Source organism: Halichoerus grypus, chromosome 1 (assembly GCF_964656455.1).
Source record: "Halichoerus grypus chromosome 1, mHalGry1.hap1.1, whole genome shotgun sequence".
Lineage (NCBI taxonomy): Eukaryota > Metazoa > Chordata > Mammalia > Carnivora > Phocidae > Halichoerus > Halichoerus grypus.
The window spans coordinates 211,292,734-211,314,712 of record NC_135712.1 but is presented as its reverse complement, the minus strand read 5'-3'; the positions used below and the strand labels follow the sequence as shown (position 1 = coordinate 211,314,712).

At 61.6% G+C, this 21,979-nt stretch overlaps 1 protein-coding gene and 1 long non-coding RNA gene across 16 annotated transcripts; one reads left to right on the top strand and one right to left on the bottom strand.

The window, feature by feature from the left end:
* The first annotated feature begins 1,849 nt into the window (after nucleotides 1-1,849).
* On the top strand, nucleotides 1,850-21,264 carry ADAMTS10 (ADAM metallopeptidase with thrombospondin type 1 motif 10). Of its 15 annotated transcripts, none has more exons than XM_036066055.2 (27): nucleotides 1,855-1,962; nucleotides 4,252-4,333; nucleotides 4,668-4,822; nucleotides 5,552-5,738; nucleotides 5,927-6,273; nucleotides 6,632-6,788; nucleotides 7,671-7,888; nucleotides 9,512-9,595; nucleotides 9,679-9,824; nucleotides 10,241-10,284; nucleotides 10,432-10,537; nucleotides 10,625-10,771; nucleotides 10,973-11,114; nucleotides 13,779-13,886; nucleotides 14,279-14,424; nucleotides 14,524-14,587; nucleotides 15,599-15,701; nucleotides 15,982-16,115; nucleotides 16,216-16,339; nucleotides 17,270-17,350; nucleotides 17,436-17,599; nucleotides 17,694-17,820; nucleotides 17,914-18,043; nucleotides 18,412-18,616; nucleotides 18,891-19,067; nucleotides 19,141-19,300; nucleotides 20,490-21,264. In XM_036066055.2, exons 4-27 carry the CDS (start codon nucleotides 5,651-5,653, stop codon nucleotides 20,597-20,599), a joined length of 3,312 nt encoding a protein of 1,103 aa, XP_035921948.1. In that variant the 5' UTR covers nucleotides 1,855-1,962; nucleotides 4,252-4,333; nucleotides 4,668-4,822; nucleotides 5,552-5,650; the 3' UTR covers nucleotides 20,600-21,264. The 15 variants fall into 15 exon arrangements, 14 of the variants coding, with proteins under 14 accessions (XP_077912596.1, XP_077912598.1, XP_035921951.1 ...); XM_036066053.2 differs by having other exon boundaries at nucleotides 4,665-4,822; XM_036066052.2 differs by lacking the exon at nucleotides 1,855-1,962 and adding an exon at nucleotides 3,770-3,786.
* LOC144379231 (uncharacterized) lies at nucleotides 8,100-9,512 on the bottom strand. Its single transcript, XR_013441824.1, has 2 exons — nucleotides 9,086-9,512; nucleotides 8,100-8,262 (listed from the first exon to the last, which is right to left on the bottom strand). It is a non-coding gene; the product is annotated as an uncharacterized LOC144379231 (long non-coding RNA).
* Nucleotides 21,265-21,979: the final 715 nt, after the last annotated feature.

Here is a 21,979-nt window from a genome sequence, read left to right as displayed (position 1 = left end):
CAGGAACAGCTTGCTCAAGGCTGAAATGATGGCTCTGGGGCCATAACCCTCCTCCACCCAGTGGCTTTGTTCTTACAAGAAGCCTCTCCCTGTTGTCTAAGATGGGGACTCGGCTCCCAATGCTACTCAAGCCTCCAAAGTTCCCAGAATTCCCTGCAAAAGTCTGGACATGCCCATCCCCCAATCAACCCCTGAGGCCTGGAGATGGGGATGTGGGAGTGGCTTGGGGCTGAGTCACATGCCCTATCCAGACCACACTCCGAGGGGAGAGGGAGACCCCATGGGACATCTGGGGTTGCAGGGTGGTAGGAAGGAGAAATGGACGCAAAGAGCCAGTTTCCCAGAATAATTATAAGAGGTTTAGTAAGCTAGTAAATGACAGCCTGGGAGCTCCTGGCTCAAAGCAGCCCTGAAATTTCCAGCACTGTCTGGTGGCCACCCAGCATCAGGCTAAAGACCCAGTGGCTGTAGGAGCCACTGGGCTAAAGGTGGGAGCGTTCAGCATTAGGGAAATTGAGAATGCCAAGGCAGCCAGCTCTTTAGAGAAAGAGGTAAATTGAAGGCAGCTCAGGGTGGGCTCCCGGGGGCCCTCATGAAATGGAGGGGCTGCTGGCAGAGGCCAGAGCTGGCTTACTTGGACTTGTTCCTCAAATGGGGGCTCAAGAGGCTATGGGGGGGTGTGGCTAGCAAACCCACAGGCAGGCCGTCCCTCAGGTCTGGCCTGGGGCGGGGATGGTATGGAAGCCGAGCCGCAATCTGGTAGGAGCTCCAGGAGCAGTCCGGTATTTATGGAGTACCTGCTGTATGCCTGAGCCCTGACCTAACCTTCCAAATTCAGGACAAAAGAAACAAATGTTTGCTGTTGAACGAACCCCTCTCCCAGCGGCCTGTAAGGTTGTTATTACCCAGCCTGCAGGGAGATTCAGGAAGACCAAGGGTGAGGCCAGGCCAGGCTCTGTGAGGTTGGGGGTCTCTGCCCTGAAAGCTCCTGGAGCACCAGCGGGAGGGCCAGGCACCTAGAGGCCTGTGGGGCCACCGGCCACCTTGGGTTGGATTTTCACTCCTGCCCTGACTGTGCAGGTCAGCCCCATCCATGTGTTAGCTCCACATCTACTGAGAACCCACCCAAGGGTGAATAAAACCCACTGGGCCCCTGCTCTCATGAAACTGTCACTCTCCCCGTCTCTAGCCTCAGTTTTCTCTTCTGTGAAATGGAACCAGCCAGGCCCACGGCAGGTCAACCCCCCAGAGGGGAGCTCTGGGAGGGCAGGGGCGGGCTGAGATTTATTCAGCCGCCCTGGGCACGGTGCCTGGCACACGGGTGGCGCCCAATAAAGGCTTGTTTGAGCAGGACTAGCCCTCAATAAGTAACAGCTGTTGTCGATGCGGCGGAGCGGGCCGATGCCGGCGAGGGAAGGGGCTCTCCCCTCCCCCACCCTCCACCCGCTCCCCCCTCCCCTCCGCGCCCCATTCCTTCCCCTTGCCCCCCACGCGACGCTGCCTCCTTCTCCATCCCCCACCTCCTCCCGCCTCTTTCCATTCAATCTCCCCTCCCCCCAACCAGCCCTACTCCTCTCCCTCCTTTTCCCCTTACCCCTACCCAATTCTTCCTCCCTCCCCTCCCCCCCACCCCGCCTGTCTCCCCTCCCCCACCTGCCACCTTACTCTCCCCCCTCACCCAGCCCCCACGGCGGGGCCGGTCCGGGCGGGGCCGCCCGGGCTCCCGGGTCCCTGGCTCGGGTCCAGCTCGCGGCCCAGGCCGGGCGGCGGCGGCGGCGGGCGGGGTTCTGGCCGCGCGCGGTTTGGGGGTTTTTTATAACCCTGGCAGGCGGCTCAGGAAGTGCCTTCCCCGCGCCCCCTCCCCCGGCCACGCCGCCGCGCTCGCTCCCTCCCTTCCTGCGCAGGGCGGCGAGACGGCGGCGGAGACGGCGGACGGAGGCCCGGGCGGGCGGCCGGCCGCAGGTAGAGGCGCGGGCGGCTCGGCGGGGAGCGGGCTCGGCGGGGCCGGCGGGCGCCCAGGGGAGGGGGCCGGCGCGGGGTGCCCGGGGGTGACCTTGTGTGTCTGCGTCGGGCGGGGACGGCCGCGGGCCCCGGTCTGTTGGACCGTCCAGCCTCGGGGCTTGTGTCGGTGTGTGATGTCCCTAAGTGTGTGCGACACTGAGGTCATGTGGGCGGCTGTCTGGGTGTGTTTGCTGCGTGTGGGTATGTGTGTCGGGGTGCGTGTGGGCATCCACGTACGTGTGAGTGTTGTGAGTCTGCATGTGTGTGTCCGCATGAAATGTCCCTGAGTGTCTGGGTGTGTTCGAATTTGTGTGCGATCATATAGGGTGCTGTGTGAGTGTAAGCCAGTGTCTGCTGGGTGTGTAAATGTCTAGGTGAGTGTGAGTGTCCCTGTGCTGAGAGTGTGTCTGAGTGTAACAAGTGTGTAAATGCCCGTATGTGAGTGCGTCTGGTGTGTATGTCAAGTTCTGTGGGACTCTGAGTTTGTCCGTTGTCTGGTGTGTGTGAACGAGTGTGTACGTGTCTGTGTGTGTAGGCCCAAGTGTGTGTGTGTCTCTGGGTGTCTTCTGTGAATGAGTGTGTACGTGTGTGTGCACATAGGTCTGCGGAGTGTGTGGTTGTGTGTCGTGTGCGTTCGCCTCTGGATGTGTGTGTTCTGAGCGTGTCGGTGTGTCGGGCCGGGCGGGAGCCCTTTGTGGGTCTGCGGTGTCCCGTTGTCGGTCCCCGGCTGCGCAGGTGTGGTCACCCTCGAGTGTGTGCGTCGCTACCAGTGTGTGTTTGTGTGTCTGGGTGTGGGAGTGGCATCTCCCACTTCCCTTGAGTCGGTCACCGAGGCCACAGCCGTCTGTCTCCGAGTGTCTCCAGCCCGTCGGGCTCAGGGCCTTTAATTAGTGGCTAGTTGAGGGGGACCCGCCGGGGCGCCGGCCCCCTCCTCCCGCGGGCCGCGGGCGGGCCTTTGTCTGCTCTCCCGGCAGGGTCTGCCTCCCGCCCAGCCAGATGTGCAGCGCCTGGAGGAGGCCTCTGCCCGGGCGGCCTCGGCCTTGGCCTCCACAGAGTGGCCGGGTCTCCCCGGCACGGCCCAGGAGGTCTGGGTGTGGAGCGGCGGGTCCTTCCCGGATCACTGGGATGGGATGGAGCCTCCGCTGTTTCCGGGCCGCTTCCGCGCGGCATTTCCTCCTCCAGCGCTGGCACCGTCCCCGTGCTGGCCGCCTCCCTCCTGCCTTCTGGGAGGAGGGGCTGGGAGGAATGGCCAAGCCTGGGCACGCGCGCGCGTGCGTGCGTGTGCGCGCGCACACAGCCACACGGGCACACGCATGGCCACACACGGGGTCACATGGGCACACACACCACACAAAAAGTCACCTACATACATACTTACACGGTTACACGCACACACACAGAGTCATGCACATGCAGTCACACACACACCCCGGTGTAGATCCCCTGCTGTTGCCCCCAGCCAGGCTCTGGCCGGGAACCCCCTAACCTCCCTGCCATCAGTATCATTTTCTCCCCAGACCCACTGACCTGTTCCCAGTACTCCCAGTGCCCTGGGCAGGTCACACCTCACCACCACCCTGCAGGCAGGGCCACTGTCCCAGATCCTCTTTCCCACCTCGCCCTGGTGGGACACCTGTGTGCCCTCCCCCTCCAGATCCCCCCTCCCCATCCCCACCCACCTATGCCAGGTCCTTCCACACCCTCCCCACACACCTCAACTGAGCCAGAAGCACAAGGGAAGCTGTGAGGTCATTGGGAGAAGGGCCCCAGCCCTGGAGGACAGGGGTGAGGACCTCAGGGGTGGGGAGCAGGAGAGGCTCAAAGACACTGCAGCCAGGACCAGAGCCACAGGGCCACTGGGGGAGGAAGATTCTGCACCGGGCCTGGCAGTGTAGGAAAGAAGGAGAGGGACAGGACTGGGGGAAGGGGGCTCCAGCCTCACGCTGCAATGAGGCATGGGAGGGGAGGGGGGTTAAGGCAAGAGGAGGGTCGGGGAAACTGACCAGGAAGGGGTTTAATCAGAGCTGGTCAACGTCTCCAGGATGGAATAGGGGAGAGGAGGCAAGAGGAGATGGGGGCAGGGGGAGGCCGAGTAGGGCATGAGAGAGCTTTGGTGGGGGACTAGGAACTGAGGGAGGATGAAATCCAAGAGGAGGTTCACCAGGGTCAGGGAGAAGGACAGAGTATTCTCAGCCACCCTTGAACTCCAGACCCAGCCCAGCTCCTCCTCACTGCCCCCTCCCCGTCCAGGCGCTGAAGAAGAGGCACTGAGGCCCAGAGGGGCTCGCGCACAGGTGTCCAACGCCAGGCCGTCAGCTGAAGCCCCCAAAAGGTAAAAACAAGGGGTAATCATTAGCCCAGCTGAAGGGAGCCGTAGGGTCGCAGAGTGTCTTGGAGTGAGCTCCCCATTGCTGGAGGGGTCCAAGCAGAAGCGGGTAATTTCAACTTCTAAGTCTGCATCTTGTTGAAAACCTGGCTCCCTCCCTCATGTGCTGAACTGCCCTGTTTGGAGATCGACTCTCAGACTTGGCCAGGCTGCAAAGAAAACAAGACAGTGTGTGATTAAGGGGGAAACAGCACAGAGGAGGAGGAGGAGGGTGGAGACAGGAGTGGGGAGGAGGGTTTGGCACAGGGTAGTGGCCCAAAGTGGTTTCTGTGCGCAGCAGGCTGGCCTGGGGCAGATGCCAGAGAAACTGAGACCTGCCGGGCAGGCCTAGAGCTTCCAGAAAGAAGAATCTGAAAGGAGAAGGAGCCGAACCAGAAGCAAGGCTGGAAACAGAGGGTGGAGGAGAGGTCACAGGGACAGACGCCACCTGTAGGGGTGAATAATGCTACCCCGTGGCGGGGGATCCAGTGGCAGGGCCTAAGTCAGATGGGGTTAGTGGGAGGAGCCAAGCACTGGCTTCTGGTTTAATCTGGGCTGAAAATGCCCCCTGACCAACACAGCCTTCAAGTGTATCCCAGGCCAGCCTCCCCTTGCTGCCCTCCTGCATGCTCCTCTCAGGCACTCTGCCCAGCCACACTGGCCCTTGTGGTCCTGGGTCGAGCTCCTCCCTGCCTCTGGGCCTTTGGCCCTGCCACTCCTCTCCCTGGGCACCTTCTCCTGTCTCCACATGATGAGTTTCTTCTCATCCTCTGCACCCCTGCTTCTGAGCCTCCCCGTTATTTCTGGAGAACTTGACACTATCTGAACTCCTCTCATTCAGTCACTCCCAGGAGACAGCCCCTCGGTGGGCAGGGACAGCATCTATACCATGCATACCATTAGCCAGGGAACGAATCCTCGGGATTATCGTGGAAATGAAATGAAATGGTGTGAAAACGCTCAGGCCAGTAGCTGGCACGTAGTAGATGCCCACAGAGTCAAGATCCCTGTGTATCCTCAGAGTATAGTGAGGATGAGGGGGGTGGGGACAGGGGGACGGGGGACTTCTGCATGAGGAAATGCCACGGGCATCCCTGAGGCTGGGAGTGAGGGGCTTTGGCACTGGCCACACTGGGCAGCAGGACCAGGCACCCGCCCCCCCCCAACCCAACTCCTCTCTCCCAGGAGCCCGGTGATGCTGCCCAGGCTGTGAACAGGGGAGGCAGTGCTGTGGGGGCTGCCGGCAGCCGGGGCTGGAGAGAGACATGTGGACACGTGGTCTCTATGGCTCCCGCCTGCCAGATCCTCCACTGGGCCCTCACCCTGGGGCTGGGCCTCACATTCGAAGTCATACACGCCTTCCGGTCTCAAGGTAGGGGTGTTCAGGGGCAGCATGGGGAGAGAACAAGGAGCCGAGGAAGGGTCAGTGGGGCTGGGATGGCAGTCACTTGGGGGAGGGCCCTGGGGTCAGCGAGGCCAACATCATTTGCCCTGTAGCCAAGCAGCAAAGACACGGATCATTCCCAGGGCTTGCCCCAAGCCTCTGACCCTCGCCCACAGATGAGTTCCTGTCCAGTCTGGAGAGCTATGAGATCGCCTTCCCCACTCGAGTGGACCAAAATGGGGCCCTGCTGGCCTTCTCGCCCCCGGCTTCCCGGAGGCAGCGTCGGGGCACAGGGCCAGCCCCAGAGTCTCGCCTCTACTACAAGGTGGCCGCACCCAGCACCCACTTCCTGCTGAACCTGACCCGCAGCCCCCGCCTTCTAGCGGGGCACGTCTCCGTGGAGTACTGGACACGGGAGGGCCTGGCCTGGCAGAGGGCTGCCCGGCCCCACTGCCTCTACGCCGGCCACCTGCAGGGCCAGGCCGACAGCTCCCATGTGGCCATCAGCACCTGTGGGGGCCTGGTGAGCGGAGGGTTCTGGGAAGCAGGGGGAAATGCCCACCAGTTTGGGAGTTAAGAAAAATACTTCTAAATATAGGTCAGAGAAGGAATCCTGGTGGATATTTTTAAAACATTTTGAGCTAATCACAAGGATTAGTTATTTTAGGATGTAGCTAAAGCAGAACTTTGAGGACAATGTGTAGCCGTCGGTCAGGCTGTAAATGAATGAACCAAAATTCCACCTCAGGAAGGTGAAAAAGGAAAAGCAACATAAACCCAGTAAGATGGAAAGAATGAAATCGTAAAGACAGAGATAGGGTCCTGTGGGTCCCGGGAACCAAAATCTGATCCAAGCCCTCCGCCCACTCCCCAACCCCCAGCATGGCCTGATTGTGGCAGATGAAGAAGAATATTTGATCGAGCCCCTGCAAGGTGGGCCCAGAGGGGCCCAGGGCCCAGAGGAGAGTGGCCCCCATGTGGTATACAAGCGCTCCTCTCTGCGTCACCCCCACCTGGACACAGCCTGTGGAGTGAGAGGTACCTCTGTCTTCCTGGGGATGGGCAGAGGGGCCGCACATCTTTGCCTTGAGGCCGAGGCAGGCAGCGGTGTCTGATGGCCCAGGAGTGAGTGAGACAGGTTGCTCAGGTGTAAAACCCTCCGTCTCCAGGATGACAGTGTGATCAGACAGCTAAGTGACCGAGGAGTGGCAGATACTCGAGCCACTGCACAGTGTGCAAACCCTGTTCAGAAGGTCCGATTTACAGCCAGACTTGCAGGAGGACAGGGGTCTGATCAGACGTGCAGGGGGCGGGGGAATAAGAAAGCTGGATGAGATAGATATTTATAAGGGCCATCGTCCAGCTGCAGGGACAAGTTCGGAGCCCTGGGACATGACATGAGGGGCGCCATCCGACCGTCTGGGAGTGGGACCCCGTGTCGGACCTACAACCACAGTCGGTTGTACGAACGGAAGGGTGGGTCGTTGCACAGTCGGACGGCCGGTGAGACCGGTTGGGCGGTCAGACCCTCCAGCAGTGGGGTGTCCCCCAGCTGCACAGGTGGGCAGCGCGTTGACGAGAACGTGGCACGGTCGGAAGGCCACAGAGTCCCGCCAGCACACAGTTCCCGTGCTGAGGCGGACGGCTCCACGCCTACGGTTGGGCAATGGAACTTTCAGGAAGTGGCACGGTCTTGCTGGTTGTCGTGGGGCCCGGGGCGGCTGTGCAACCGACCCGTGTGACGGCGTGGAGCCCGTCATCTGGGTAGCAGGCTGTTGTAGAGCCAGACGTTGCACAACCAGGACACCCGGTAGCCGAAGCATGAGCGCTGTGACGGCCTAGGGGGCAGATGTGCCGTCAGACAGGGTCGGTCGTGGACATAAGAGTAGGCAGCACAATGACCAGAAATTGTCCATCCAGACGAGAAGCCGTGGAAGGGGCGGCCGTGGTGGCTGCGCACGCTGAAGCCGCCACCTGCCAGGCCCCTGGGGAATGAGACTGAGCGTGGCCAGCCAGGCCTGAAGCGCTCGGTCAGCCGAGAGCGCTACGTGGAGACCCTGGTGGTGGCTGACAAGATGATGGTGGCCTACCACGGGCGCCGAGACGTGGAACAGTACGTGCTGGCCATCATGAACATTGTAAGTGCCTCCCCCTCCCTGGCCGTGGAGCCCCGGGACCTGGAGCCGGCCTCCTGAGGTCAGGGAACCCGAGTGGAGGGGGTGGGGTGAGAAGGGTGGCCGGTGTCTGGCAAGGAATGAGGAGAAGCAGCCTCGCTGGGCGGCTGGGAGCGTGGACTCAGCAGCCTGCAGGGCCCGGCCGAAATCTCGGTTCTGCTGCTTTTTAGCCGTGTGCCCTTGGACCAGTCACTGCCCCTCTGTGCCTCGGTTTACCCACCCATAAAATGGGGATAGTAATAGTACCTCCTTCACGAGGCGCAGGTGGTTGCAGTGAACCGACGTAGTGTGTGGAAGAGTACCTGGCACGCGGTAGGGGCTGCGTAAGTGTCCGCTGTCTAAAACAAGGACGCAGCTTGAACTTGAGGTCAGCAGTACCCACATGGGCACACGTCCGAATCCTGCAGGCACCTGCCTATAACTTCACACAGGTGACCTCACTGACCCACACTCAGATATGCCCAGGGCCCACACCAGCTCTCAGTCAAGACTCCAGATCTCTCCGAGCCTCAGTTTCCAACTTTGTAAAACGGTGTTGCCATAGTATGTACCACAGAGGGAAAGACTGGGGGCGGCACCAGACAGAGCATTTGGCACGCAGTAAGAGCCCGACAAGGGGCGTTGTTGTTTCGCTAATGCGAAAAGGGAAGAGGAGAAGGTTAGCAGACAGAGAGGTGTCCCGATGTGTTGACATGACATTGCATGTGACAGCGCTGGGTTCCGCCCTAGCCCTGCTTCCCTCCCCTGGGCTTTCAAAGTTGTCTGGAACCTTCCAGGGTTTCTGTGGGTTCCCGCGTGGGACAGTGATGCCCCAGGCTGCAAGATCACTGCACACCGTGGCCCCCCTCTCCCCTGGGCACTTCCTTCTTCTCCCTCAGCACTGTCTCCAGAGCTCCCTGCCCCTCACACTTCCACCTTCTTCTGGTGATGCTCAAATTGGTACCTTTATATATTTTTTAAGATTTTGTTCATTGATTTGAGAGAGAAAGAGAGCGCACAAGCAGAGGGGAGGGGCAGAAGGAGAAGGAGAAGCAGACTCCCCGCCGAGCAGGGAGCCCAACGCGGGGACACGGGGCTCGATCCCAGGACCCCGGGATCCTGACCTGAGCTGAAGGCAGATGCTGAACCGACTGAGCCACCCAGGTGCCCCCAAACTGATACCTTCAGACGGCCGTGGAATGAGACCAAATGTGCACTCTCTCAGGCCGCCTCTGGGCAGAGACACTTGAGGCTGCTGCAGGGGTGGGTAGGGATGGAGGACAAATCGACAAGCTGAATGGGGGTGAGTCAGAAAGAAATGTACTGGTAAGCAACCCGCGCTTTGTACGCAGCCTTACCCAGACACGAAGCCCACTTGTGGCACCTTACCCGCGGTGTGTCCTAACCTCTCTGTGTGTCGGTCTGCCCCTCTGTAAAACGGGAATGATAATTGGACCTACTCGTGCGAAGATCTGCACAGCAGGCTTAGTCCGAGGCCCAGCACACAGGAGATACTTGGTGAAAGAGAGCTGTTGCCATTGTTTCGCTTTTTGTCTCCTCCTCTGGGCCCCTCTTAAGACTCGGTCTCTCTTGTTTCTTGGAGGTCAGGTTGCCAAACTTTTCCAGGACTCGAGTCTGGGAAACATCGTTAATATCCTGGTGACACGCCTCATCCTGCTCACGGAGGACCAGGTGCGAGGCCCCCCCCACCTGCCCCTGCCCCTGCACGTGCCCCCCGGGGTGGCTGGCGCCCATGCCCCTCTGTCTGTCTGCAGCCCACCCTGGAGATCACCCACCATGCCGGGAAGTCCCTGGACAGCTTCTGTAAGTGGCAGAAATCCATCGTGAACCGCAGCGGCCATGGCAACGCCATTCCGGAGAACGGTGTGGCCAACCATGACACAGCGGTGCTCATCACGCGGTGAGGGGCGGGGAGGCCTCCAGGACGTGGGCCGGGGGAACGAGTGGTCCCGGGGACCATCCAGGTCCAGGCAGGGGTCACTTCTGCCGGGAGATGGGAGAGGCTGGGGAGCCAGGGGTGGGGAGGGGCTGCTGGGAGCCTGAGAGCCGCGGTGCGGGGGGCGAGGGGAGGCAGGACAGTTGGGCCACCGCTTGGACGCAGACACACTCGTTCACTCACCGTGTCATTGATGCAGTTGGTCAGTCACATACGCACCCCAGCATCCCCGAGGTCCGCTGGGGGCAGAGCGCGGGGCTCCGGGCGAGAGGCAGGTAGTGCCTCCCAGGCAGAGGGGAGCCTCCGGAGCTGGTCATGGTGGCACCAGCGGGGCTTAGGGAGGTAGCCCAGCCCCTGACCGCCCCCCTCTCCTTCCACAGCTATGACATCTGCATCTATAGGAACAAACCCTGCGGCACACTAGGTACTTCACCCCTGTAGGTTTCAGGCACCCGTGAAGGCAGCGGATGGGTGCCCCCGGCCCGGCCCTGGCAGGGTGGGGACCTGGCAGGGTGGCCGGGCCGGCCAGCACAGCCTGAGCCCACTCTCGCCCCACGCGCCCGTTCCCCAGGCCTGGCCCCCGTGGGCGGCATGTGCGAGCGGGAGAGAAGTTGCAGCATCAACGAGGATATTGGCCTGGCCACTGCCTTCACCATCGCCCATGAGATTGGACACACGTGAGGCCGGGGACACCGCGGGGTGGGGCGGGGCGGGGGCAGGTTCCTCAGCCCTGGTGGTGGAGCTGACCAGGCTGCTCTCCCCAGGTTTGGCATGAACCACGACGGTGTGGGGAACAGCTGTGGGGCCCGTGGCCAGGACCCGGCCAAGCTCATGGCCGCCCACATCACCATGAAGACCAACCCTTTTGTGTGGTCGTCCTGCAGCCGCGACTACATCACCAGCTTTCTGGAGTGAGGACGTGCCCGCGTGCCCGCCCACACTCCCACTCACCTTGGCTGGGCGGGGAGGGGGGAGGGTCTGGAAACCAGAGCTGCCTCTGAGAGGGGTCCTGTTCCCTGCAGGGCTGCGCCCTAGGACCCGCACCCCACCGGGGCTCCTGAACTCTTCGCCTGCAGCCCCCTAACATAACAGCTCCTTTCTTCTCGCCACAGCTCAGGCCTGGGGCTGTGCCTGAACAACCGGCCCCCCAGACAGGACTTCGTGTACCCCACGGTGGCACCTGGCCAGGCCTACGACGCAGACGAACAGTGCCGCTTCCAACATGGAGTCAAATCGCGTCAGTGTAAATACGGGGTAGAGAGAGCCTTCCTGCTTTCCTTCCTGGGAGGGGAGGGGCCACAGGGTATGGGAGAGCCGGGAAGGGGGTGAGCCCCCGCAGGGGCCAGGGGGAAAGAGGTGCACGGGTGTACAAATGTCCCGTGCACTCAGACAGTGACGGGGATGAAGAATGGGATCTCCTGGTCCTCCAGACCCCTGATTTTGGGGGCCGGGCTGGGGAGACCTTGGGTACCACCTTCTATCCAGCCTATCAGGCCACCTGTGGGCTGCAGCAGGACTAAAGTCCCAAGCCCCCTAATTGGGCAGTTTTTCACCAAACATTCCAAATGGGGTGGAGATAGTTCCCTGGGGACGGACCATCTTTCCCACTTGGCAAAGAACTGGGCAGAGCCTTCCAAGGACACCCTGTCTTCATTCCCCACATCCCCCACCAACTGGTTCACAAGATCGCCTGGCCCTGATGCTTGGCTAGACAAGCTCTGAGCCTCCGGACCACCCCTCACTCTTTGTGAGCTTTAGATTGACTTCCCAAAGCCCCGTCCTTTTGTAGAGAAGCAAGCTGGGGGTCCCACTCCCAGCCGCCCACAGGAAGCTGGAGGCCTGCGGGCTTCCTCAAGACTGCAAAGATCAGAGTCTGGACGGCCACGTCCAAGCTAAGGCCATGTTCACTCAACACAGGAAAAGGCAACTGTTGAAATGCCCTCACTTCATCCCAGGGCAAGACAAGGAGACAAACCCTGGAATCATTTCTATTTACTCTTGCCCACCCTCCCCCAACGTGGCCGGTAACTAACTGCAGCACCCTTAACGAGTTTCCAAAGAATCTGGAAGCCACATTGAGCATCTGCTGTATTCCAGGTATCCTAACGACAACGACAATGGCTGACATTTACTGAGCACCCACCATGTGCTAAGCATGTGATACATCTCATCTCATTTAAACTCTTGACCATCCTGCTACTCCCACATTACAGATAAACGGACCGAGGCATAGGGAGGGTGCCTTGCCCAAGGTCACAGTTCAAGAACATGTCAGAGCTGGGACTCAAATCCAGGTCTCTCTGTGACTCCAAATTTTATAATGAGGTGGGGGAGGGGAGGAAGTGTCAGAATATGGAGCATGGACCAGTGCTGGCTGTATGTTGAATTGATTCTTTCTTTTATTTCTCCAAGGAACATCTTCCCGGCGCCCCTGGCAAAGGGGGAAATTATTGACTACATATAACTTGGCTAACGTGTGTAAAGAGCTGGGCCTAGTGCCTAGTCCAGAGATAGCTGTGGTCACTGTTACACAATAACAGGGAGTTTATGCAATCTCTTTCGCATGCCTCTCAGCCTTTTATGTAGGCAAGGCCCATCTCCCAGATGAGAAAATAGAGAGAAGGGGCCGTGTCGCAATTCCCCAGCGGAGCTGAAGTCTCCCAGAGCGGCCCAGAGCCCGTTCATATGCACCACAGCGCCTCCTTGTGGAGAGGAGGAAAAGCAGCACTGGAATAGCCGGTTCTCTTTAAGAGGGGTCCGAAGTGGGATGAGGGGGCCCGTGATATTTTTACAAACGGCCGGGAGGACACAAGCCAAGAGAAGCCAGAAAAGCAGGCTGGAGTTTTTAGCTGAGACATGTCCTCTGAAGGAGCAGAAGGCAGGGACTCTGGAGGACGGTTGAGGGAGCGGACTTGAGAAAAACTTCCCGAACTTCTCATGTGTGTGCACGTCTTTCAGAGGCTGGCCCTTCCTACAGCCATTGATTGGCCCAATCCCAGATCGTCAAAACTTGAAAGGATTAGGTTCAAAGAGGAAATGGCACATGGTTATAAAAAGGAGAATGAAGGCTCTCCACTTTGGGGGGGGGGGGCGGAGACCCTGGGAGGTGGGGCAGGATGTAGGCTAGAGGGTCAGAGATTTGGCCACACCTGAACCCAGTGGGGTTGGTCCAGGGATATTCACCTAAAGGGTCAAGAGTGACTTCCTGGGACTGGTCTAGCCCAAGCAGGATTTGGACAGGAAGGTGGGCAGATTTTTCAGTGGGAGAAGTAGAGGAAATGTCCCACCCAGATCCAGCCTTACCTTGTTCCTGCCCAGCCTTCCATAGAGTAAAAGCTCCAGGAGCTTCCTCAGTTTGGGGGGCGGGGGGGGGGGGTGGCAACAAGGAGGACCACCAGCTGGAAAAAATTAGAGATGAGGCCTTTGACCTGAGCCATCTTCCAGGCCCGAGTTTTCAGAATTCCTGTTCTCCCAGGGGCCCCTGCACCCATCCCAACAAGGAATGCAGAATCATCTCCATTCCTCAGCAGGTCTGGAGACTCAGAAGGTACCAGAGTGATGAGATCACAGAGCGGTCCATTAGCGGTCCATTCTAACCCGGGCCGCCCCTCAGAAGCTGCGTGGCCCCTCGCAAGTGACTTTTTCTGTCTGAGCCTTGGTTTTCTGACAGTGAAATGGGGGTAGTAATGCCTAAGGGAGCTTACGGCACACACGGACGTTGGATAAGTGCAGCTCATAAGGCAGAGGGGAGGTCTCAGGCCATGCCCCACAGGAGGATTCAAGAAGGCTCCTGGAGACCCAGCAGAGGAGCGCCGGGGCCCCACTGCGAAGCGGCAGTGAGCGGGTCGCCGCCCGGCGGGCGGGCTGCCGGAGGGAGGAGGGCGGGGGGCGAGCCTGAGCGGGCGCCTTGGCCCGCAGGAGGTCTGCAGCGAGCTGTGGTGTCTGAGCAAGAGCAACCGGTGCATCACCAACAGCATTCCAGCCGCCGAGGGCACGCTGTGCCAGACGCACACCATCGACAAGGGGGTGAGCGCCGGCCAAGGCCGCCAGCCGGGCCCCGCCCCCTGCCCTTGAGCCACGCCCACCGCGCCGCCGCTGGGATTCTCCCGCGGCTCTGGTCACGCCTACTGCCCGCAGGTCCCGCCCATGGCCTGAGGCCACCCCCCCCCCCGCCCCTACTCCAGCCGCGCTGGTCCCCGCGCGAGTTTCACCTCCAGGCGGCGACCGTAGGCTTAGGCCACGCCCCTGTATTGCCAGGGTCCGAGTGCCCAGACCCCACTGCCACCCTCGCCCCTTCCGTCCCATCCCAGGGGTGCTGAGACCTCGGGCTGGGAGGAGGGGCGGGGCAGGAAGGAGCGCCGAGATCCCGGAGTCTACCGAGCCGGACTCACCCCCTCCCTCTCCCCGACCTCCGGTAGTGGTGCTACAAGCGCGTGTGCGTCCCTTTCGGGTCGCGGCCGGAGGGCGTGGACGGGGCCTGGGGCCCGTGGACCCCGTGGGGCGACTGCAGCCGGACGTGCGGCGGCGGCGTGTCCTCCTCCAGCCGTCACTGCGACAGCCCCAGGTCAGCCCTCAGGCCCCTTTGTAAAGAGAGCGGGGCGGCCCCCCTCTATCTGCCCCCGGCCCCACATCTCTTCTGTCCCCCCACCCCCACCCCTTCCAGGCCAACAATCGGGGGCAGGTACTGCCTTGGTGAGAGACGGCGGCACCGCTCCTGCAACACCGACGTGAGTTCCCCCAGGACCCCAGGCCGGGATCCTCGGCCCCTCTTACACCTCACCCCTGCCCTGCCCCGCCCTCCCGACACCGGCCGCTGGGCCCTGGTGCCGACAGGACCTGGCTCCCCTGCAAGCGGCTGGCTCCTTCCAATTCTCAGATGACTCTCCCACCTTGAGCTTGCTTGACCTCCACAACCTCCTCCAGCTATAGCGCGCCCCACCCCCTCCCTTCAAAGCCCAGTTTCCCCAAACTTCCCCCCCACGGCCCCGCCCCAAAGCCGTCGCTGAGCTCGCTGTCACCAAACCCAGTGGTCACGTTTGGGTCCACTACTGCACTCCCTTCCGACTAGGAAGCACGGCCTCTGTCCAGAGCTCCCCACCCCACCCCCGCCCCCCTTGCTGCCATCACCGGGCCCAGTGCTCCCGCTCTTCCTGCTACACTTTCTGTCTCCTCTTCTCCACTGCTCTCCCGTATTTAAATGCTGGGGTTCCCCATGGCTGGTTGTGGTTTCTGACTGGGAGCGAGTCTTCTGTGTACGCACCTAATAAGCACAAGGCTTACTGCAGCAGGGGGTGCTCAGAGGGCAGGGAGAGCTTTGGAGTGGGGGGTGAGTGGTCTTCCCAGCCCCACCTGGAGGGGCTCGTGTCTCCAGGGAGTCCACACGCGCGTGCCCCCCCCCAAAATGAGTGTCCCTGGCTCCTTTCTAGGCCTGCTCTCAAGAAAGGCCTCGTGGTCTGAAACCAGAAACCCAGCCATCATTCCCAGCTTGCCCCAAACTCTAATGAGTCATCTGCTCCATCTCAGATGTACTTGTCCCTCCAGCCCCACTGCCTGGACCTAGCCCGGGCCACCAACCAGTCTCACCTGGCCCTCCACAGCCTCCTCCCTGGCCTCTCTGCCTTCAGCTTCACCCCTCCAAGCCATCCCTACTCGGAGCATCCGTCCTCCATCCTCGGGCCTGTGCCCTAATTCCATCCCCCACACCTGGCCTCCATCCCGCTCCCCTCTCTTGCCCCCAGGACTGTCCCCCGGGCTCCCAGGACTTCAGGGAAATGCAGTGCTCCGAATTTGACAGCGTCCCCTTCCGTGGAAAATTCTACACGTGGAAGACATACCGAGGAGGTGAGTGAGGGACCCAGGAGGCCATGGGGCAGTGGAGGGCCGCAGCTGGATACAGCATCGTGGGGTCTGCCCTGAGCGCCCCCTCACCCAAGGGGCCGAAGAGCCCAGGATGTGGCTCAACAGTTCCTTGACTGGACGCTGGGAACCCCGACGCCCTCTGCCCAACCTGCCCAACCTTGTTGGGTCTGGAGTCTGTCCCTCTTTGCCTCACCTCCCCCGGGGAGCGAGCAGGGAGTCCCAGGTGGCCTGGCCCTCGGTCTGACGGGGCTGTGCCCCCCAGGGGGCGTGAAGGCCTGCTCACTCACATGCCTGGCCGAAGGCTTCAATTTCTACACGGAGAGAGCGGCGGCCGTGGTGGATGGGACGCCCTGCCGCCCCGACACGGTGGACATTTGCGTCAGCGGCGAGTGCAAGGTGGAGGGGACTCCCAGAGAGAGGGCAGGGGATGGGGGAATGAAGGCAGGGAAGGGGGGCTCACTGACACTCCGCCCCCCCGCCCCCCCCACTTCCCCAGCACGTGGGCTGTGACCGGGTCCTGGGCTCCGACCTGAGGGAGGACAAGTGCCGGGTTTGCGGTGGTGACGGCAGTGCCTGTGAAACCATTGAGGGGGTCTTCAGCCCAGCCTCGCCTGCAGCCGGTGAGAGATCCCCATTCCCTCTCCCTCTGCCCACTTGGTGACTGGGGGCAGGACTGGCCCCATCACAGTAGCCAACATCAGCTACTCAGACCCAGGGGCCCAGTGGGGACCCCAGAAAGTCCCAGGGGCACAGCAATGCCCCAGATCAGGGTCAGGGACTAGCTTGGGCTCTGGTGCCCAAACCTTGGCAATTAACAGGCCAAGAGGGCGCTGACCTAAACCTTTCCCCTCCCCCATCCTGGGAGCCTGGTGCTGGGCTGGAGGCAGAGAGGGGTTGACCGCTCTCCGTGGTTTGAGCCAGGGGCTTGAGGGGCTCTGTGCTGGAGGAGAAGGGTAACTAGGGGAGGGATATCTGCAGGCTGTGGTGAACTTGAGCATGCTTTCCAACCTTGGGCTGAAGGAGAGAGACCCCAGGGAGGGGGTGAGGGGGGCTCCTGGGAGCAAACACACACAGTGAGGCCCCAGTGTGGGGCTCAGGGGATGGGAGGGGACCCAGGTCGAAGTGGTGGAGCCCACTGCAAACCTAACTCTGCTAATGCCACCCTGCTAATGTCAACCCCACATGTCACCTTGTGGGTTGGGGCCTCCACAGCACCCCCGTCCCTCTACGCTGGGGGATAGGGAGTGGATCAGACCATTGTGGTGGTCAGAGAGGCAGGAAAAGTTTGGGTTCAAACCCCAGCCCAGCCACTTCCTAGCTGTCAAACTTGGGCGAGTTGCTTAGCTTCTCTGAGCTTCAGTCTTGTTGTCTGTAAAATGGGCGTGATGACACATCTGCATCACAGGGCCAGAGCTGGGGACGCAGTGCGATGTCCCTGGAAGCACTTAGTGCAGTAATGGTTAGCTGTTATCATCAAGGGCCAGGAATGGGGGAGGTAGGAAGGTGTGGGGGAAGGGTCAAGTGGGCGACATCTGAGCTCCACCGTCCAGGGTATGAGGAAGTCGTCTGGATCCCCAAAGGCTCCGTCCACATCTTCATCCAGGACCTGAACCTCTCCCTCAGTCACCTGGGTGAGCTGGAGGTGGAGGGATGAGGACTGGGGGTCAGCAGGGGGTCAGCATGGCTGGGGTTCTGACCCCGATGCTGTACCCCCAGCCCTGAAGGGGGACCAGGAGTCCCTGCTGCTGGAGGGGCTGCCCGGGACCCCCCAGCCCCACCGCCTGCCCCTGGCTGGGACCACCTTTCAGCTGCGACAGGGGCCAGATCAGACGCAGAGCCTAGAAGCCCTGGGACCCATAAATGCATCTCTCATCGTCATGGTAACGATAGTGGGAGCAAGGTGCCGGAAGATATTAGCATCCTTGTGGGGACCGGAGCTTGGCTTCCACTTGATGGCCCCCTCCCCCACCTCAGGTACTGGCCCGGACAGAGCTGGCAGCCCTCCGCTACCGCTTCAATGCGCCCATCGCCCGAGATGCACTGCCCCCCTACTCCTGGCACTATGCGCCCTGGACCAAGTGCTCAGCCCAGTGTGCCGGCGGTGAGGTCGGGGTGGGGTCAGGGACGGGCACCCGTCCCCTGGGCTCACCTGCTGGTCCCAGCAGGGCTGAGCGGGTCTCTTGCCCACCCCCAGGCAGCCAGGTGCAGGCCGTGGAGTGCCGCAATCAGCTGGACAGCTCGGCCGTGGCCCCCCACCATTGCAGCGCCCACAGCAAACTGCCCAAGAGGCAGCGAGCCTGCAACACGGAGCCCTGCCCGCCGGAGTGAGTGCCCGCGGGGCTTGCAGGGTTAGGGAGACAGAGCAGGAGTGGCAGTGCTCCCAGGATTAGGGTGACAGTGCTCCCCAGGGTGGGGTCAGGGCTCTCCTGGAGGGGGAGTCAGAACCATGACGCTCCTTAGCCTAGTCGGGGGAAATCCCGTCTCCAGCGGTGTGATGCACCTCCCCACCCCCAGTGTGGGTGATGACACTCCACGTGCGCACTGGGGGTGCTCCCTGCAGAAGCGGCAGGCATGCCTGTGCCCGGTTCCGTAAAGATGCTGGCTGTTGGGGAGGAGGAGGAGGATATGCCAGCACCCCGGACCCGGGGCGCCCTCCCCTGCATACTCTCTCAGACCCGCCCCCCCCCCACAGCTGGGTCGTAGGGAACTGGTCGCGCTGCAGCCGCAGCTGTGACGCGGGGGTGCGCAGCCGCTCGGTCGTGTGTCAGCGCCGAGTGTCAGCCGCCGAGGAGAAGGCGCTGGACGACAGCGCGTGCCCGCAGCCGCGCCCGCCAGTTCTGGAGGCCTGCCAAGGCCCCGCTTGCCCGCCCGAGTGGGCCGCCCTGGACTGGTCAGAGGTCAGCCGCCCCTTCCCGCCCCCGCACAACCCGCTCTCTGTGCAGCGGCGGGTAGGGACTGGGATGCCCATAGTGGGTGCCCACCGAGGCACCTGTCCGCAATCACAAGCCCCTCCTGCTAGACCTAGTGCCCCCCCCGCCGCGCGCGCGCGCGACCGGCCCGAGGTTAGCTGACCCCTCCTCGCCTCCCTCTGGACCACCATCCTCCCCCCCCACCCCCGTGCGTGAGGGGACTGGAACCCCCAAGAGCATGAAACCCCTTCTCCGACTGCAGTGCACCCCCAGCTGCGGGCCAGGCCTCCGCCACCGCGTCGTCCTGTGCAAGAGCTCTGACCACCGCGCCACGCTGCCCCCCGCGCACTGCCCGCCCGCAGCCAAGCCGCCAGCCACCATGCGTTGCAACTTGCGCCGCTGTCCCCCGGCTCGCTGGGTGACCGGCGAGTGGGGCGAGGTAGGCCGGCGCCCTGGGGGCGGGGGCGGGGGCCGGGGCGGCCCAGCCGAGGCTCAGCAGCGACTCCCCGCAGTGCTCCGCACAGTGCGGGATCGGGCAGCAACAGCGCGCGGTGCGCTGCTCCAGCCACACAGGCCAGCCGTCGCGCGAGTGCGCAGAGGCTCTGCGGCCCCCGGCCACGCAGCAGTGCGAAGCCAAGTGCGACAACGCGCCCCCTGGGGACGGCCCCGAAGGTATGCGGGACGGGAGGCCGAGGGGCACCCAGAGGGCCTTGTCCAGAGCGTGGGAGTCCTGACCATTGGCCTGGAGCATCTCCAACCACCGCAGTGCCTTTCTCTGTCCCCTCCAGGCTCTTCACCCTCTCCCTGCAGACATGTATTAAGTGCTACTGCATGCCAAGCTCTTTAGGCACCTGATCCTTCTGGGCACCCAAACTCAGGTCATTCCCGCAGCCACCTCCATGACCCTCGTCCTGTTCATCTCCACCTGTACCATCAACTGCCGAATTTTTTTTTTCTTTAATTCAGAGTTTCTCAACCTCGGGCACTATTGATGTTTTGAGCCAGATAATTCTTGCGGGACTGGGGCTGCTCTATGCCCTGTAGGATATTCAGTAGCGTTCCTGACTTGCGTCCGCTAGATGCCTGTAGCGCTCCTGCCCCCCAGTGGTGACAAGCAGAAATGTCTCCAGATCTGGCCAAATGTCTCCTGGGGAACAAAATCGTATTCCCTTGAGAATTGCTGCTTTAAATATGTCTTTTTTTTTCTTTTTCTACCTAAGTAAATTTATTTTCCATACAGGGCAATAGATCGCTTACTCCGGGCACTGGAACCAAACTGCCCGGATTGGGCTCCCTCCTCTGTGCCTTCTAATCTGTCAAGGGGGATAAATAATATACTCACTTGAGGGGGGTGCTGCATGAGGGAGATGGAATAAAACAATCCACGTGAAACCCTTTATTAGGCACCAGGCCCTGTCCTACATCACTGGCCAAGTGGGAGCCCGCATCATTGTCGCAAACAGATGGTCGATTACCATGAACACAAAATACTCAAATACCCTAAAAAGGAGCGACTTCTCTGGAGCTCAGGGTCCTCCGTCTATTACAAAGGATAACGAGCAAGGATTACAGCCCCAAATGGATCAAAAGGATAACTGAAAGGGAATACTTTTCTCGTGATTTAATGCTGGGTCTGAGTCCCAGACCCAGCACTGTCTCTCTCTCAAAGTCCTCCAACAGCCTAATGACCGATTTACCAGTCCCCCCCTTTGAGTTAGTTATAAGCTCCCTTTGAGAAGCGAGGAAACTGAGGCAGAAAAGCTAGGAAGCTCAGTGCAGGCTGCAGACGCGCCCCTCAGGGAAGGGGCGCTGAGATCTGATCACTCCCTCCCCCCCACCCCGTTCTCCCGCCCCACTCCAGAATGCAAGGATGTGAACAAGGTCGCCTACTGCCCCCTGGTGCTCAAATTTCAGTTCTGCAGCAGAGCCTACTTCCGCCAGATGTGCTGCAAAACCTGCCAGGGCCGCTAGGGGGCGCGCGGCCCCGGAGCTACAGCTGGGCGCTGGCTGGAAGGGACCCGGCCCGCAGCTGGCCAGCCTGAAGGAACCCGAGGGGGCGGGAGCTGGGAGTAAAGGGTGAGACGAAGCCGGAAGTTATTTATTGGGAACCCCTGCAGGGCCCCTGGCTGGGGGATGGAGAGGGGCTGGCCACCCCAGGGCCCCCTCCTCATCTCCTCTCCCAGTTCATAGTGAGACCCCCTCCAGGGTGGGTTTGAGGAGGGAACAACTGTTCGCCCTAGCGCCCTTTTCACCCACTCCTAGGGAGCCCCCAATACTGCCCCCCCTTTGACCGGAATATGTACTGTGAAGAGTGGGGGTGGGGAGGGGGTCTGCCTGCGTCCTGCCCCCAGCACTGCCCTATCCCTCCACTCTGAGCTGGGGGGGAGGGGGGAGGGGGAGGGTCTATGTCCGCTATGGGGGAGGGGGATTAGCACCACCCCCCTGACACCCTCCCCCTGACCAGACTAGCTACAGGGCTGAGGCAGAGTTGGCAAGATCCGCCCCAACCTCTGCCCTGCCTGCCCCAGGGGGACCCCGACATCCAGGCGCCCCCATCATGGTGCTACAGGCCCTGCCCTGGGGCCCACACACCCCTCGCCAGGAAGCCCTCCATAAATAAAGTTCTGTCTTGTGTAGATTTCCGAGTGTTGATTTGTGTGCGTTTCAGTGTGTCTGAGTCACACGCAGTCCCCACCACCGAATGGAAGCGGCCGTGCCCCCCTCCCGCAGGTGGTCCCCATCAGTCCAGAGGGGCCTGTCACCAGCACAGACGAGAGCCCAGTGATTTTACAGCTTCTCAAGGAGGGACTCAAAGCTACCCGGTCTGACACCCGCCGTCCCCGGCCACCGCATCCCCAGGCCCTCGGCAGGCTCCAGCCGCACGGGGCTCCCGGGCCTCGCGGAAGTTCCTCAGTCTCCCGCCATCTTCCCATCTCGGGGGGCCTTTGCTAGAGCTGCGTCCTCTGCCAGGTGTACCCTCCCCTCCCCTTTTCACCTGGTGAACGCCAGCTCACCCTGCGGCCTCAGCGTCCCCTCCGTGCAGAAGCCCCCTGGGAAGCCTCCAACAAGGAGAAGGTGCCCTGCCTGCTCATTCACTGGCGCCTGGAGGCATGGGTGCGGTTGGCAGGCGCCGAGCCCTCGAGCAACCTCGTGCGGGAGATCCCGGGAGAGACGCGCTCCTCCCCCGACGTGGCCCACCAGGGGGCGCCGCGCCTTGCCAACGTCCCGGCGCGACGCTGTGTACCGCCCGGAGCGCAGGGATACCCGGGTCCTCGCCTCCCTGCCAGGCTCCCAGGGTCGGCGTACGCCTCCTCCCCGCTGTGTGGCACGGGAGGTGACAACCTGTCCGAA